Source organism: Saccostrea echinata, unplaced genomic scaffold (genome assembly GCF_033153115.1).
Source record: "Saccostrea echinata isolate AGI-Se365-2 ecotype Australia unplaced genomic scaffold, CSIRO_AGI_Sech_v1 ptg000054l, whole genome shotgun sequence".
Classification (NCBI taxonomy): Eukaryota; Metazoa; Mollusca; class Bivalvia; order Ostreida; family Ostreidae; genus Saccostrea; species Saccostrea echinata.
The window spans coordinates 54,501,590-54,518,447 of NW_026889803.1; the positions used below are offsets into that span (position 1 = coordinate 54,501,590).

Consider the following 16,858-nt stretch of genomic DNA (forward strand, 5'->3'; position numbering starts at 1 on the left):
ATTTGTAAAAAAAAAAAATACTGTATGTGTACTTAAAAAAGTGGGCTTCATATTTTAGCACCTTTGGCACAGACAACAGTGTGCTAATTAATGGTTACCATTAATAAATCTTTAATAAATACAATCCAGGCGCAGACGTATGTAGCGCTAATGGGTGAATTAAAAAAAAAATGACCACCAAACTGAATTTTTTTGGCAAAATTCAACTTCTTATAACATATTTTTCACTTATATCATCATATTGCAAATGCATTCTAGTTTAAAATCCTGAAGTGGCAATAGAATAGACAATTGGATTAAATAGTTTCAGAATTTTTATGAGTAAAATTTCTTTTGAAAAAATAAAATATCATTACACCTTAAAAGACTTTCTAAAATACATAATCACAAGAAATTATAGTTTTTTATGCTTCAAAATGGTAAAAGGGGTATAAATGATTAAATCTAGACCTTGAATGAGTATCTTCTCTTGTACATGTGACAAAAAATTGGCTTTTTGATTGTTATTTTACATTATTTTTTCAATTCTGGTTTGAAAAGTTTTAATATGAAAAAAATATGAAGCAATAAAATTCCCCAAAATTCACTTTTTTGTCCGTTCAAGTCAATTCTTTAAATCTAAGCCAAAAAAGAATTGTTATATACGAGTTCTCTTACAAAAAATACTAGATTTTGAAGTGACCCTGTGTTACATTATTGTGTTGCACTCCTGACATCTGATATGTATTTTATTTAACATTGTTTTAAAAATTATAACACACAATAACCCACTCCAACTTTGTAAATCAATTTGTCGTGGTGATATTTTTCATCGTTTACAGAAGGTTTTTCATATTTTGAAGACCTTAAAACATGGTTATTTGCAAAGGGTAATATATATAAATTTTATTTAAAATATATGTGAATTGATGAAAACTATTCCCTGAATTGACTGTAAAATTTCTGTAATTTGTTGATAGACATAGTGTTTTGAACATCAAATAGTATCAAGCAATTTTTTTCAACTTATTTTTTAGTAAAGATAGTTAAAAAGCATCGGTAATTATGAAGCAGTTTTGTTGCACTCCTGACTGCAGTAAAGTTTAAAATTAAAACCATAGAACACAAAAATTCATAAAGTGTTGGCAACATCAAGTGGTAATGAAATTGTGCAATACTTATAGTCCAATACTTCATAATTAAAACAGATGAAAGTATCTGTTTTAATTTCGCAGAAAAAATTCGCATTTTATCTGGAATTATACCCTATTTTATGCCAAAAAACTAGCTTAAATGTATATTTAGAATATAAAATATATTTTAAAGCATATTTTCCTTTAGAGGACAAACACAGTAACCCACCAGAAAAATTCTACTCATCATTTTTTCTTTATTTTTATTCTTAGTGGATGATTTATAATTCTAACATGTTTGTTGCACTCCTGACCAAAAACATTGGGGCCTTTAAAGTCGAATTGTGAAGTGAAAATTACTTAAGAACTTGTTCTGTTGTTTCAGTGAAGTTGAGGAGGAATTACTTGAATTTAATGACAATGTTTTAGTGTGTTTATTTTTAACGTTCATTAAAAAAATCACAAAAAAGATAAAAACACATCTGAATTGATAAAATTGAAAAAGGAAGGATTTTAATAAAAAAAACTATCAATAATTTAGCATTAAATTATACAAAAAGATCATTATTAATTAATGGATACCTCTAAGCATGAATAGAAGTCTTTTCGACACACAACTTGAATCTTTAAAAAAATGTGTTGCACTCCTGACCATAGAAATATGGATCTGAAGCACAGACAGATCCTGTAATTGATAAATCTTTTTGGTAAAAATGTTCTTTGTGTCTTTATTTTCCAAAATAAAAATCAGAAAATCATATAATGATAATAGTTTTTTCATGCTTGGGAGCAAAACATCAAATGTTGCACTCCTGACATTTTTGGGTATGCACATATACTTGACTCTCATTAATGCTGCTTGTGATTTATATAACATTTTTAAGTTTTAAAATGTATATCAGTTGTTATTTTACACTTCCAAAATTCTTTTTTGTCTTAATTTTCTATCAGAATTTTACAACTGATGTTTTTTTGGCAACACTACATTTTTTCTGTTGCACTCCTGACATGGTATAACATTTTTTTAAACATCAGTCATGACCACAACTTGATTAAACAAAAGTTATGACAGTCCACATTTAAAGCTCAATACTTTGAATATTATCAGGAAAGTCTTTATTTTCAACAGGAAGCATTGTTTTTTATTTCACAGATCTCCAAAAAATATTGAAATTTCAAAATGTCACAAAAAGGTGTTGCATTCCTGACAATTTTAGAATCATTTTTGGTCATAACTTTTTTGTTAATTGAGATATCAACGAGATATTTGGCAGGTATTTAGACACTATCTAAAGACATATGCTGAGACATAGAAATCTATTTTTATTGCCTGTATTTTTAGTTTGGGTTGATAAATATGTGTTCGGTCATTTTTTTTGAATTCACCCTAATTCATGATTATGCCAACCACTCCATACCCAGTGATTGCTCTATATTCTGAATACACCAATTTATGTACACATACAGTAATAGGTATATTGAAATTTGTGAATGATCTCAATCCCTTTTCAGTGCAGATAAATATATTGAGTTATATATGTTAATCTGAATTAACTTTGATTTCAGAGGAGTAAAAATTGCTTATGTGCCACAGAAACCTTGGTTACTGAATGCTACACTGAAAGACAATATTTTGTTTGGACAGCCATATAACTATGGAAGGTAAGGATGGCACACAGAGGAATATTTGTAAAACACTTTTGAGAATACAAAGGAAGAAAATATAGAATATACAGCATTTTATCCACTGATTTTCCATTGAAATTGCTGTCTTGATTGATTAACAGGTACACAAAGGTAATCAGTTCCTGTGCTCTCCAGCCAGATATTGCTGCACTACCTGCTGGGGACCAAACAGAAATTGGGGAAAAGGTTTGTCTATACACAGGTGTCATACAACAGTTAGATACATGTATATAAGGTTCAGTTTTAACATACAGTCATAGGAATTCTATAAGTGCTTTTCTTGTCAGCATTTGATGATGAAGCTCTGTGTTGTAGGGTATCAATCTGAGCGGGGGACAGAAGCAGAGAATCAGCATAGCTCGAGCTTTATACTCCAAAGCTGATACTGTTATACTGGTAAGTTACTTGTGTCATATACTCATAAGCTTATACTGTCTTACAGGAGATTTCTCCCTCCTTTATTTTATCCGTTAACAAAGGTATTTATATATATATGCATGTTTAAAATTAAAATGTGATAGAAATTTCTTATGATTTATACATGTGTATCTACCAGGCATCATAGCATGATACATACTTGTGTATGTTAACAGGATGATCCATTGTCAGCTCTGGATGCTCATGTTGGAAAGCATGTCTTTGAGGATGCCATTGTCAAGCGCTTAGTCAGGCGGAAACGTTCAGTCATCCTTGTTACACATCAGTTACAGTACATAAGTCACTCCAATCATGTAAGTCTTTTGTACCAAGCTGGAATTAAAATATTTAGGAATAATTAACTGAGGAATGGTATTGTGGGGTTTACCTGATTTACTTGTTGGCTTTACTTGATTTAGTCGATGTTGGGTTTACTTGATTAAGTTCATAATATTGTTGGGTTTACTTGATTTAGTTGATAAGTATTGTTGGGTTTACTTGATTAAGTTCATAATATTGTTGGGTTACTTGATTTAGTTGACAAGTATTGTTGGGATTACTTGATTTAGTTGATAAGTATTGTTGGTATTACTTCATTTAGTTGATAGTGATGAAGGATGGAATGGTCCAGTACCAGGGTGCACTCAGTGAAGTGAAGAAACAGGAACCTGAGTTGTATGAATCCTGGAGGAAGGCCTTAAGGGAGGCCAAGAGCTCAGAGTCAAGGTCAGACTCAGTTCTTACTATAAATAAACCTTTATTTGTATATTTTTTACCATTTCATGTTATAATCCAGTAATTTACCTTTTTGCGTGAACTTATTATATGTCAGCTTGCTGATAATATATTTGAAAAGAAACTGGTGTACTGATAAATTCTCAAAAGTATTTGTGTATTTTTGTGCCATACTGCATTGGTGTATTACTGCAGCATACTATGGTGCAGTATGGTACTGCATATATGTTAATTTTATTAGTATCAATTTATGTGAGGGGTATAAATTTGCCATTGTATTATGCAGTCGAGATCATCATGATGAGCCTAAATCCCCGGAGAGTAGTCATCCATTTGACTATAGTAGACAGATATCCATACAGGTAACAATTAATGCTTTATATTTGCACAAGAATAATTTTTCATTAATACCTTCAGACCTGTTTACTCTTACGATTTCGCCGTATTTTGAGTCCAAAATACGTCTCACGTTTTGCTATTATAAAAATACGGAAATCGGAAATCCTTTTGTTTGATTTTAGCAGTTAGTTTTCTTTATGATCTCCCTCACTTTGATGCTTTTTAATCGGTAAAAAAAATGAAAAATTTCGGGCTGCTAAATCACGGTGGTTTTAAAAAAAATAACAGAAATCCTCCAAAGAAAGCATTATGTTTTTCTTTGTTATTAAACCATGTTTTGGTAATAGGAAATGTAGTTATTATCTAGCAAAATCAATGGAAAGTGGAATCTTACGGGCAAATGCCAAATCTCACTGACGAATCTAATAAAAAATACTGAGAGACAACAATATGGGTAAACAGGTCTGTACCTTGCATATTTTCTGTTGTACATGTATTTCCATTTTTAAAGCACCTCGTACAATTATTTTGTCTTGCGATATCTAAAGAGCCTTGAGCCTATTAAGTACAGAATTAAAATGATATAACAAGTTAGTTATTCTTGTTACTTCCAGTCTGTTCTCTCTGGAGGGAGCACATTTGGCAGACAAATCTCTGAACTGTCCAACATGGAGGAAGAATGCATGGACGCATCAGAAGAAGGTAGATTTTATGGAATTTTTTTTTATGAGTCGAATTGTGTTCGATAGTCACCCAGAAAAGACCTATGGACTCTTCTTGTTTTATTGTTAAAAAGTGCAGGAAAAAAATCGTTTTAAATTGCATTAATGACTATTTGTGCCAAGTTCTTTTACAAATATGTTTATGCTTCAGATCCTCTGAAGAAGCCAGAGAATCAGGCAGGACAGCTGGTCCAGAAGGAGAACAAGGAAGTAGGGGCGGTGTCCCTGCGTGTGTATCACCAGTACGTGCTGGCCTGCGGCTGGCTACTGATGATTTTTATGATTCTACTACAGATTGGCTATCATGTGATGCTGGCATGGAGCAACATTATTCTGTCCATGTGGGCAGAAGATTCTACAGAGTTTCAGACTGAATTATCTCTCCACAGTAGCCATAATATGGGAAATGAAACAAGTAATTTGAGTCTGGTGAGAATTCCAAAATAACTTTTGTGTTTGGCCAAAAGTATTTTGATATATTAAATTACTTTAATTTCATTTTTCTTTAAATCTTCTCACCTTTATAGATATAAGAGGTATGATGAACCATTTGTTTGAATAAAAACCTTATAAATCTTTAAAAAAAAAAATACACATGTCCATTTTAATTTTTGTTGTAGAATTTTTTTGTGTTGATTTCAGGAGTTTGATAATGATAGCTACATGAACAAGTATCTAATGTTTAATGTGGTCGGGTTGATAGGGGCCTTTATAGCTAACATGGTTCTCTATCTGACAACACTGCGTGCTTCCAAAAACCTTCACTTCCGACTCCTGGACACAATTCTCCATGTTCCCATCAGGTAAGAGGCCAGATAAAATAGGGGTTTTATGATTCTCATCTTGTACAGTCTAATGCATCACTGAATACCATGATACCAACATTGATAATTAGGAACCTAGTTTATCCTTTCTTTTGTTAAAAATAATTCTGAATCACATTAATATTAATGGTTTTACTTCATATTAATACATGAAGACAGAATTTTGAGGTTGTACACTACAACTTAAATAGATGGGGTTTTTTTTAATTGAGTAAATATGTTTTAGTAACCTTAGTTCACTTAAAAATATTTATTTCTTTTTTATTAGGTTTTTTGATACAAATCCAAGTGGCCGAATTATGAACAGATTCTCTTCAGATGTGGCAGGAATAGACCAGGTAAAAAGTTAAAAGAGAGAGAGAGAGAGAGAGAGAAACAGAGAGAGAGAAAGATGTACATCATTAAAGTGCTGTAGTTCATTAGGTTCCTTTCAAAATCTTGGTTCCTTTGATAAATTTTTTAAGCCAATAGTATTTTTAAAATACAGTTGAACTTCTGTATCTCGAACACGGATATCTTGAATACCATGGATATGTCAAGGTGATTTTGAAGTCCCAAGCACTTATTTCTTAAGTATTTAACCTTGGATATCTCGAATTCTCGGATATTTCGAAGTATTTTCTTGGTTCCGTGAAGTTCGAGATAACGAGGTTTGACTGTATACGTGAAGATGCTGAAAGATAAACAAAATTTGTAAAGTCCATCATTGTTGAAAATGTACTTTGAATGATAACAGAAGTATTGATACATGTATGTACACAAAAAAGACTATTTCTCAAGGCCTACAGTGTGTGAAATGATGCAGATTTGTTCAGCGACTGTAATATTTTATGTTTCACCTGTTTCAGTAGCACCTGGTGCATGATTTCATTTTCCTCTGAAAGCAAGCATTAAAATCAGGGTATTATTCTGGAAACTACAGTAAATGCAACTTTTAACAGCAAGAATCTGCATTATTGTCAATTACTAATTAGGGAATAACTATCTTCTAATTTGGTATTTGCAACTGTTAATGCTGATTTAACGGTCACAAACTGAGTTTTACCAGCGACACGTAAATCCCTTCTAATGCAATTTTTGCGTTTTATTTGATTTTTAGGTCACCTGAGTCACTCAGGTGACCTATTGCTATCCGTTTTTGTCTGTCGTCGTGCGTCGTCCGTCGTGCGTTAACTTTTGAACATTTTCAGCTTCTTCTCTAAAACTGCTCAACCAATTTCAACCAAATTTGGCATATAGCATCTATGGGTGAAGGGGAACAAAAATTGTGAATTTCATGGTCCCTGCCCCCCTGGGGCCCCAGGGGTGGGGCTAAAACCACCAAAATTGATGCAATCTTTAAAAATCTTCTTCTTTACTCCTGGACATCAAGCAGTCAAACTGTTGGCATGATTGTAATAAGCATTTGACCCTCTACCTAAATTGTGAAATTCATGGCCCCAGGGTCAGGGGTTCTGGTGCTAGGGTGGGGCTCTATTGATTATATAGTGAAAATGCATTATTTCTTTGAAAATCTTCTTCTCTGCTCCTGGGTATTATTTAAACAAACTAAGTGCAGGGTTATGACAAGCAATGATGCCTCTTCCAAAATTGTGAAATTCATGGCCCCTGGGTCAGGGGTTCTGGTGTTGGGGGGGGGGGGGGGTCTATTGATTATATAGTGAAAAAGCATGAATTCTTTGAAAATCTTCTTCTCTGCTCCTGGATATTATTTAAACAAACTAAGTGCATGGTTATAACAAGCAATGATGCCTTTTCCAAAATTGTGAAATTCATGGCCCCTGGGTCAGGGGTTCTGGTGTTAGGGCGGGGCTCTATTGATTATATAGTGAAAAAGCATGAACTCTTTGAAAATCTTCTTCTCTGCTTCTGATATTATTTAAACAAACTAAGTGCATGATTATGACAAGCAATGATGCCTTTTCCAAAATTGTGAAATTCATGGCCCCAGGGTCAGGGGTTCTGGTGTTAGGGCGGGGCTCTATTGATTATATAGTGAAAATGTATTATTTCTTTGAAAATCTTCTTCTCTGCTCCTGGGTATTATTTAAACAAATTAAGTGCATGGTAATGGTGCACAACCTGACCCAGGGGTTCTGGTGTTAGGGCGGGGCTCTATTGATTATACAGTGAAAATGCATTAATTCTTTGAAAATCTTCTTCTCTGCTACTGGGTATTATTTAAACAAACTAAGCGCATGGTTTTGATGCACAAGGATGCTTTTTCTAAAATTGTGAAATTCATGGCCCCAGGGTTGGGGGGGGGGGGCTCTATTGATTATATAGTGAAAATGCATTAATTCTTTGAAAATCTTCTTTTCTGCTCCTGGTTATAAAGTAAACTAAGAGTGTAGTTATGATGAACAAGAGTGCTTCTTCATGAATCATAGCCTCTAAGTCAGATGTCTGGTGTAAGGATGGGTCTCTATCGATAATATAGTGAAAATGCATTAATTCTGTTAAATAATCCTGTCTGCTCCTTAGTGTTGAGCAAATAAATAAAGTGCATAGTTATGATGAACAATTGAGCTTCTTACAAAATTTTAAATTGGGGGGGGGGGGGGGGGGGGCTATATTTGTTTATAAAATGAAAATGTGTTAATTCTTTGAAAATCTTCAACTAAATGCATAGTTATGATGATGATGAGGGTACCTCTACCAAATTTATGAATTTCATGACCCGGGGACATGGGTGTTAGGGTAGGGGTGTGTTAAATCTGTAGTGAAAATGCATTATTTCTTTGAAAATCTTCTCTGCTCCTTGGCATATTGAAGACGAACAGAATTAAAGTTTTAATAAGCTAGGATATTTTTACCAGATTTTTGAACATCAGGACCATTTGGTAAAGTGTTCTGGTCCTAGTCAGGGCTCATGACCAGATAGACTTGTAAATAATAAATAGATAAAAAAGAGACAAAAATAACTTATTAAATGTTCTTCAAAGACCAAGAGAGGCCAATGTGACAGGTTGCGATGTGGGGTTAAAAGTAGTACAGAGGAACTATTAGTTTGTTAATAGTCTGCATGGTGATAGTGCTAAATGGGGAATAAATTAGAATTTAATGTATGAGTTGTTACTGAATACTAGACTAATTATTTCATTGATTCTGATCATCCTGTTTCTCTTGCTTTTGGGCAACAAAGCTTCATCTATCAGTTTATTTTATACTCTATGGATCCTCTAAATTGTTGTATTATACTCAGGTGACCGTTAAGGCCCTTGGGCCTCTTGTTACATCTTATTTTGTCAAGTTTTTATTTATATGAAATATGTCATGGAGCGTTGTGTTTTTGCGTGCTCTATTATGACATCACAATCAAAAGCTTTCACTCTTGTTAATGCTCATTTTACTGCCTCAAACATCAGTGCATTAGCCAATCAAAATTCATTTTACAAAACAGTTGCATTAGAATACATAATGGAAAATCAGTAAAGGTATATTGAATACTATATGCCTAGTACTTCAAGTTTATTCCCATTTTTCACAACCCCAAAAAATTTGTTTAAAGACCATGGCTGTTAGTTCATTTCTGTTTTTCAGAGGTTATCATTTATACTGGAGAGTTTTACCCACTGTATAATTTCTGTTTTTTCAGAGGTTACCATTTATACTGGAGAGTTTTACCCGCTGTATCCTCGTGACATTGTCGGCCCTGGCTGTCAATGCTATAGGAACTCCGTACTTCCTGTTGGCTATCCTGCCTCTGATGATTCTGTATTACTGCTTCCAGTACTTCTTCAGGGCTACAGCACGGTAAACAATCTACATTACCACATAAAATTTTCTTTGTAATTTGATAAAAAATATTTTGATAGAAGATTCTAACAGTGCTTTTCTTTTCATGTAGAGAGCTACAGAGAATAGAGAGTGTGACTAGATCTCCCGTCTTTTCCCATTTATCAGAGACCCTCAGTGGTTTACAAACAATCAGGGCATACAGGTAAGGGAGGTAATACAAACACATCAGTACACATCTGTCTGTATTATATAAACACTGTATCATATTTATGATTCTACAAGTTAGTTGATGATTGAGATGAGATCTTAAAATAACTGCATATTAAAAGCATATTTACAATGGCATATTTGATGTAAATTGTTTAAAAGTATGTTTGATCATATTTTACAGAGCTGAGAGAAGATTTAAGAAGAGAGCTTTTAACTTAATTGACAGTAACAATGCACCTTACATTTTCGTCATGACTATAAATAGATGGCTAGGAATAAGACTAGTAAGTTTCTAGTGGACCGTAAAGTCTTGCATGTAGTTCATTTTTTTCTTATTGTATAAATCTTTTCAATTTAAAATTTTTCTGTATGTTAAAGTTTGGCCTGAAATATAATCAAACTCTTTGTAGACATGAATATATGAAAAATCATTGTGGTATGAAATGTGAGGAAATTTACCTGAATTTTTCCTGCCAGACAGTATACTTATTAACAATTTATAAAACAATGCTCTTCTTTGTGAAATAAATTAATATGAACTATAATTTGTTGTCAGGATTACATAGGATCAATTTTGGTGTTTTTATCTGCTGTGGCCAGTCTGACCACCTGCCTCGCTGGACAGACCTCTCCTGCCTATGTGGGACTGTCTCTCACCTATGCTTTACAGGTAGGAAATGTCTTCACTTCATTCACACTGTGATATTATTAGCCAGTCAAAGCACTGTGAATTTCACAGTGCTTTGACTGGTTAATATTGTCATCTATATAAATAAAAATTCCAAATGAATATTTTATTTTTCAGAGATTTGTTTTCTCAATTTATAGATGTCAGTTTCAAGAAACTCAAAATTATTTTTCGTGTTGCCTTGTTGAATGTTTAAAAAAGCTGAGCAGTATTCATACATGTTACTGTTTTGTTATTCAAGTGAAGAATCACACATCGTACTTTTTTCTTTCAGGTCTCTATTTATTTGAACTGGATTGTACGAAATGCTGCAGAGTTAGAGTTAACCATGAATTCTGTGGAGAGGGTAGATGAATTTATCCATCTGGACCGTGAAGTGAATACCCATCATAAAGGTTAAAGGCTCATAGTCATGACTTACATTTTATTTCTTAAAGATATGGTAACATGCTTCTAGTCAAGCTCTCCTTTGTTTGTAAATGTTATTGTTTTACATACATTTGAAAATTTTCAATGACTTCTCAAATATCACCTTTATTTACTACACTGGAACTGATCATTTACACTTTTGCAGCATTTCTGCTTTTCTGTGTTGTTTTCCAACATGTTTTTCTGAATTTTTAATTTTTATCTTTTAATTGTTAATCACAGGTCACCATGAACTTGAGAAAGGTTGGCCAGAACATGGTAAAATAGAGTTTAGAAATGTCAGCCTGAGGTATGATAAACACCTGGATAAAGTGGTGGATGGTGCCTCCTTCACAATCAGTGCTGGAGAAAAGGTGGGTAAGGGAGATAAATCCAAGGTAGGCTTAATTAACCTAATAAAACATTTATTTTTATTCAAGTTTTTTGAATTGTTTTGAAGTTTATAAAATCGATGCATTGTGATGTATCCAATGAAAGATTTAGTTTTATGACCCAGTACATATAATGTACATTGTAATTCTTCAAATTTATTAGATGGAGATCAAAATTTATCCCTGCTATTTCCATTCAGTGAAGAATTAGGAATCAAAGTTGTTTTTTAATATTTACCCTTGATTTTAAATTTATTTTAAAAAAATTAAATGTAACAAACTTTTTGTCCTTATCAAATTAAGAATATGTGATATTTTGTTATAAATTAAAATATAGATTAAATGATAGAATAAAGTAAAAATCCATTTTCCCTAACTTGTAGGTTGGAATCTGTGGAAGAACAGGAAGTGGAAAATCCTCTCTGACCTTGAGTTTGTTCCGCATGATTGACATTTGTGAAGGAGAGATTTACATTGACGGAAAAGACTCTCAGAGAGTTCCTTTAGAGGAACTGAGAAGTAAACTGGCAATAATTCCTCAAGACCCTGTCCTCTTCACGGGAAATATTAGGTCAGCTACTGTATGATATTAAATTCATCTGATTTTAGAGATCAGTGCTTAGAACATAGGATGCAGAATTTATTATGTGTGAAGATTTTTAATTAATTTACTAAAAAATAACATTCTTAAATTAGAGTTTAAAATATGATGAGTGCATTTTGAATAGATTTGCAAATATAAAAAAAATTGTAGCCACACAATTTCATAATTGTGGATTTAAACAAGTATGTATTGACAAAGCGTTAGAGATACTCAAGCTGTAGAGTGTCATAAATATTCTAAACTGACATAAAATGTAGGCTGTAGAGTTTCAACAACTTCTGTGAAATAAAACTTATGTACCAAAGTAAAATACATTTAGTGATTTTATCACACAGTTTTTCACTTGTGTGAAAATGTTAGAAAAAGTTTTGAAAAATTATTTTACCTTTACACTTCATATTACCTATTTACCTATTAAATATAGTTTCGGATTTTTAAACCAAGTAAATGACCTAGTATTGTTTTAGGTAACTCAGGCCCCTCTAGGGCTTGAGTAAGTTAGTTCATACTAGAAGTAAAAAAAATTTATTGAAAAACTTCAGGTATAACCTGGATCCTAAAGGAGAAATCCCAGATGAAAAGTTATGGGCTGCTCTGGAGACAGTTCAAATGAAAGAAGCTATACTAGAACTTCCTGATAAACTAGGCAAGTCTAGATTTTGTTTTTTCTTTGCCAGAGATAAATCTATGCTACACTCAGTGTACTTTTACTGCATTCAAATTTATGTATATTCCTTGTTGCTTAATTAAAACCAGGGAATTTAGTCTGCAATGAAAGTAATTTAGAATAAATTGGGGAAAAAAAATGAAAGAAAAGCTGCAAATTTACAACTGTGTGGGGAAAAACATGAAAATAAAAGTGAGATAAATCAAAGTCACATATAAACAGCATGAAAATCATCAGAGTTTGAAATGCATGGGAACATTTAACAGAATTTCTATAGAATTTCTGTTGTGCAGAGTTAATGGTGAGAAACCATTTTTAAAATCATTCCTATTCTTAAGTCTTTCTACTGTTTTTTTTAAAAGGTAACAGTATGTTTTTATGCCCTGCCATGAATATGGCTGGGGCATATATTGTTTGTCATGTCCATCTTCCGTCTTTCCGTCTGTCCTTCCGTCACACTTTGCATTTAGCTCTGTTCAAAGCTCAGTTTCAAAGAAACTATTCAAGATATTTTTATCAAACGTCAAATGCTGATAGATATTGATGAGAGCTATGCAACTGCGTCAACATTTTTTTACCTTGACCTTTCCTTTGACCTTGACCTCACTTTTCTTAAAATAGTATTTAGCTCAGTTTTAAAGATACCATTCAAGATAGTGTAATCAAACTTCATATGTTGATACATACTGATGTAAGCTATTCAACTGCATCATTATTTTTTGACCTTGACCTCACTTTTGACCTTGACCTCACTTTTCTTAAATAAGTGTTTAGCTCAGTTTTAATGAAACCATTCAAGATATTTTTTAGAAACTTCATATGCTGATACATACTAATGAGAGCTATTCAACTGCATCAATATTTTTTACCTTGACCTTTCCTTTGACCTGGACCTCACTTTTCTTAATAAGTTTTTAGCCCACTTTTAAAGATACCATTCAAGATAGTGTTATCAAACTTCATATGCTGATACAAATTGATAAGAGCTATTCAACTGCAACAACATTTTTTTTACCTTGACCTTTCCTTTGACCTTGAACTCACTTTTCTTTAATTAGTGTCAAACTTCATATGCTGATACATACTGATGAGAGCTATTCAACTGCATCAATGTTTTTTGACCTTGACATTTCCTTCGACCTTGACTTCACTTTTCTTGAATTAGTGTTTAGCTCAGTTTTAAAGAAACCATTCGTAATATTTTTATCAAACTTCATATGCTAATACATACTGATGTAACCTTTTCAACTGCGTCAACAATTTTGACCTTGACCTTTCCTTTGACCTTTCAAAGGAACTTTTCTTAGATTAGTGTCAAAATTCTTATGCTGATACATACTGATGAGAGCTATTCAACTGCATCAATATTTTTTACCTTGACCTTTCCTTCAACCTTGACTTCACTTTTCTTAAATTAGTGTTTAGCTCAGTTTTAAAGAAACCATTCATATTTTTATCAAACTTCATATGCTAATACATACTAATGTAACCTTTTTCAACTGCATCAACAATTTTTGACCTTGACCTTTCCTTTGACTTTGACCTCACTTTTCTTAAATTAGTGTCAAACTTCATATGCTGATACATACTGATGAGAGCTATTCAACCTCATCAATATTTTTTCAATATGACCTTTCCTTTGACCTTGACTTCACTTTTCTCAACTTGTGTTTAAGTTTTAAAGAAACCATTCATAATATTTTTATCAAACTTCATATGCTAATACATACTGATGTAACCTTTTCAACTGCATCAACATTTTTTTACCTTGACCTTTCCTTTAACCTTAACTTCATTTATTTTAAATTAGTGTTTAGCTCAGTTTTAAATTAACCATTCAAAATATTTTTATCCAACTTAATATGCTGATACATATTTTTGAGAACTATTCAACTGCATCAAAAACATTTGACCTTGAACTTTTCTGGGACCTTGACCTCATTTTACTTAAGAGGGCTGGGTGGTTGTGGCCATTTTCAGACTATACTGATCTCCTTTAGAAGAAGAGCTCCATATAAAGATATACAAAAATGATCAAATTTTAAAACTAAAATGTATTAAATTTTTCTTTGCCAAATGATAGTTGACAGCTTAAGATATAATATCTAAAAAATTAAGTTATATCTGATGGTTAATTTGTTGACCCCCAGCCTCCTTAAATTTGCTTTTTGCTTAATTTTAAAGAAACCATTTAAGATATATTTATGTAAGCTTATGCACTTATACATAATTTTGTGAAAATTTTTCATCTATATCCAACTTTTTAGATTTCAATTTCAATTTTAAAGAAACTATTCAAGATATTCTCATCAAATTTCATACACTAATACAAACTTTCATGTTGCATTACTAATATACCCTCGGCAGAGCATTCATGTCCTATGGACATAATTCTAGTTTTAAAAAGTTTTTGAGCATTTCACATGAGAGTCTAAAATTATCTCTGACAGATTAAAAAATTTTTGAAGGATTTCTCATAATTTGAAAATTGAACTTACAGATGCTAATGTGTCAGAGGGAGGAGAAAACTTCAGTATAGGACAGAAACAGGTATGTATGTTGTTGAGTGATGTATGTATATAGCAGGGATGTAAACTGTCAATAGGTCTTCACAAACTGTGGAATTTTCATTGTATGTTCGGACCAGTGCTCAGATTTTGTTGGTCATTTACATCCATATAATAACTTTGTTAATGTAGCATTTGCTTGAATCTTCTGTGTATACTAGTTACCCACAAAATTAACTCTCCATGATTGCCCCCCACAAATGATAATGATACCACAGTAACACTTACTGATTGATAAAGATTTTATGTTAACACAGTTTGTTCTTTATGTACTAAACTTTCAATGAAATTTTAACTTTTGATATTTGTATACTGTAGATCACTATATTTTTGCGACAACTTATTTTCGCAAGATAGCTATTTGGTATTTATTTTCACCAGCCTTGGTTATTGTTGTATATAATCCTTAACAATACAAATACATGTATACATGAGAATGAAATTTTTGCAAGCAAACAGAAGTGTAATTACGCAAAATTGAAGTTCTTACGAATAAAAAGTGATTTACAATAATATAGACAATTATTATGTGATAGTAAGACAACAATGATGTTTAGTACTTATAAAAATTTGCAGCATAATTTTTTGCAAGAAGGCGGAGTTCTTTTTTTTAAAGCTATATTAAAGTATGTCCTTATAGGGCAGTTCTAGGTCTATTTCAATTGGTTAATTAATGCCAGTTCTATAGTGTAGGAGTATCTATCTGTCAGACTAACAGTACATGTGACTTTTTTTTTCTCATGACTCCAGATAACTATAAGCACATGTACATAATAAATTGTTTAAGGATGTGCAGTGATTTTAAATAATGCACCTATCTAAGGCAATCTTTTATATGAGTTCTCCAAAAATTGGAGTTTGTCATTGAAAGTTGGTCTCCATCGAAATTGAAATGAGGTTGAATACTGTTGAATCTGTATTTTCTTGTAAAATAACACTGTGTGATTGTATTGTAGCTATTCTGTTTGGCGCGAGCATTCCTTCGTGATAACAAGATTCTGGTGTTGGATGAGGCCACAGCATCTATAGACCTGGAGACTGATAATAAGTTACAGAGGGTCATAGCCACAGCATTTGGAGACAAAACAGTCATTACTATCGCTGTAAGTCAATTTTACCCTCCATAGCCACAGCATTTGGTGACAAAACAGTCATTACCATTGCTGTAAGTCAATTTTAACCTCCATAGCCACAGCATTTGGAGACAAAACAGTCATTACCATCACTGTAAGTCAATTTTAACCTCCATAGCCACAGCATTTGGAGACAAAACAGTCATTACTATCGCTGTAAGTCAATTTTAACCTCCATAGCCACAGCATTTGGTGACAAAACAGTCATTACCATCGCTGTAAGTCAATTTTACCCTCCATAGCCACAGCATTTGGAGACAAAACAGTCATTACCATCACTGTAAGTCAATTTTAACCTCCATAGCCACAGCATTTGGTGACAAAACAGTCATTACCATCACTGTAAGTCAATTTTAACCTCCATAACCACAGCAATTGGTGACAAAACAGTCATTACCATCATTGTAAGTCAAACTTACCCACATAGCCACAACATTTGGAGACAAAACAGTCATTACCATCGCTGTAAGTCAATTTTAACCTCCATAGCCACAGCATTTGGTGACACCTTTAGGCATTTGATATGGATTGCAATATATGAGTCTTGATTCATTTATATTTGATTTGATTCAAAAACATATTATGAATAGATTTGATGTAGCAATTTATCAAT

At 32.6% G+C, this 16,858-nt stretch overlaps 1 protein-coding gene across 1 annotated transcript in view; it reads left to right on the forward strand.

Moving 5' to 3' along the window:
• The window catches only part of LOC133172106 (ATP-binding cassette sub-family C member 9-like), a 39,369-nt gene that overhangs the window by 19,390 nt on the left and 3,121 nt on the right, over positions 1–16,858 (forward strand). Inside the window, exons 14-33 of the mRNA XM_061306916.1 lie at positions 2,679–2,774; positions 2,900–2,984; positions 3,114–3,194; positions 3,392–3,529; positions 3,817–3,941; positions 4,237–4,312; positions 4,904–4,991; positions 5,163–5,440; positions 5,654–5,814; positions 6,104–6,173; positions 9,434–9,591; positions 9,686–9,778; positions 9,968–10,070; positions 10,343–10,456; positions 10,749–10,869; positions 11,126–11,256; positions 11,658–11,845; positions 12,421–12,524; positions 15,046–15,095; positions 16,069–16,215. Of these exons, the coding sequence (XP_061162900.1) occupies positions 2,679–2,774; positions 2,900–2,984; positions 3,114–3,194; positions 3,392–3,529; positions 3,817–3,941; positions 4,237–4,312; positions 4,904–4,991; positions 5,163–5,440; positions 5,654–5,814; positions 6,104–6,173; positions 9,434–9,591; positions 9,686–9,778; positions 9,968–10,070; positions 10,343–10,456; positions 10,749–10,869; positions 11,126–11,256; positions 11,658–11,845; positions 12,421–12,524; positions 15,046–15,095; positions 16,069–16,215 (2,407 nt within the window). The remainder of the gene's footprint in view (positions 1–2,678; positions 2,775–2,899; positions 2,985–3,113; positions 3,195–3,391; positions 3,530–3,816; positions 3,942–4,236; positions 4,313–4,903; positions 4,992–5,162; positions 5,441–5,653; positions 5,815–6,103; positions 6,174–9,433; positions 9,592–9,685; positions 9,779–9,967; positions 10,071–10,342; positions 10,457–10,748; positions 10,870–11,125; positions 11,257–11,657; positions 11,846–12,420; positions 12,525–15,045; positions 15,096–16,068; positions 16,216–16,858) is intronic.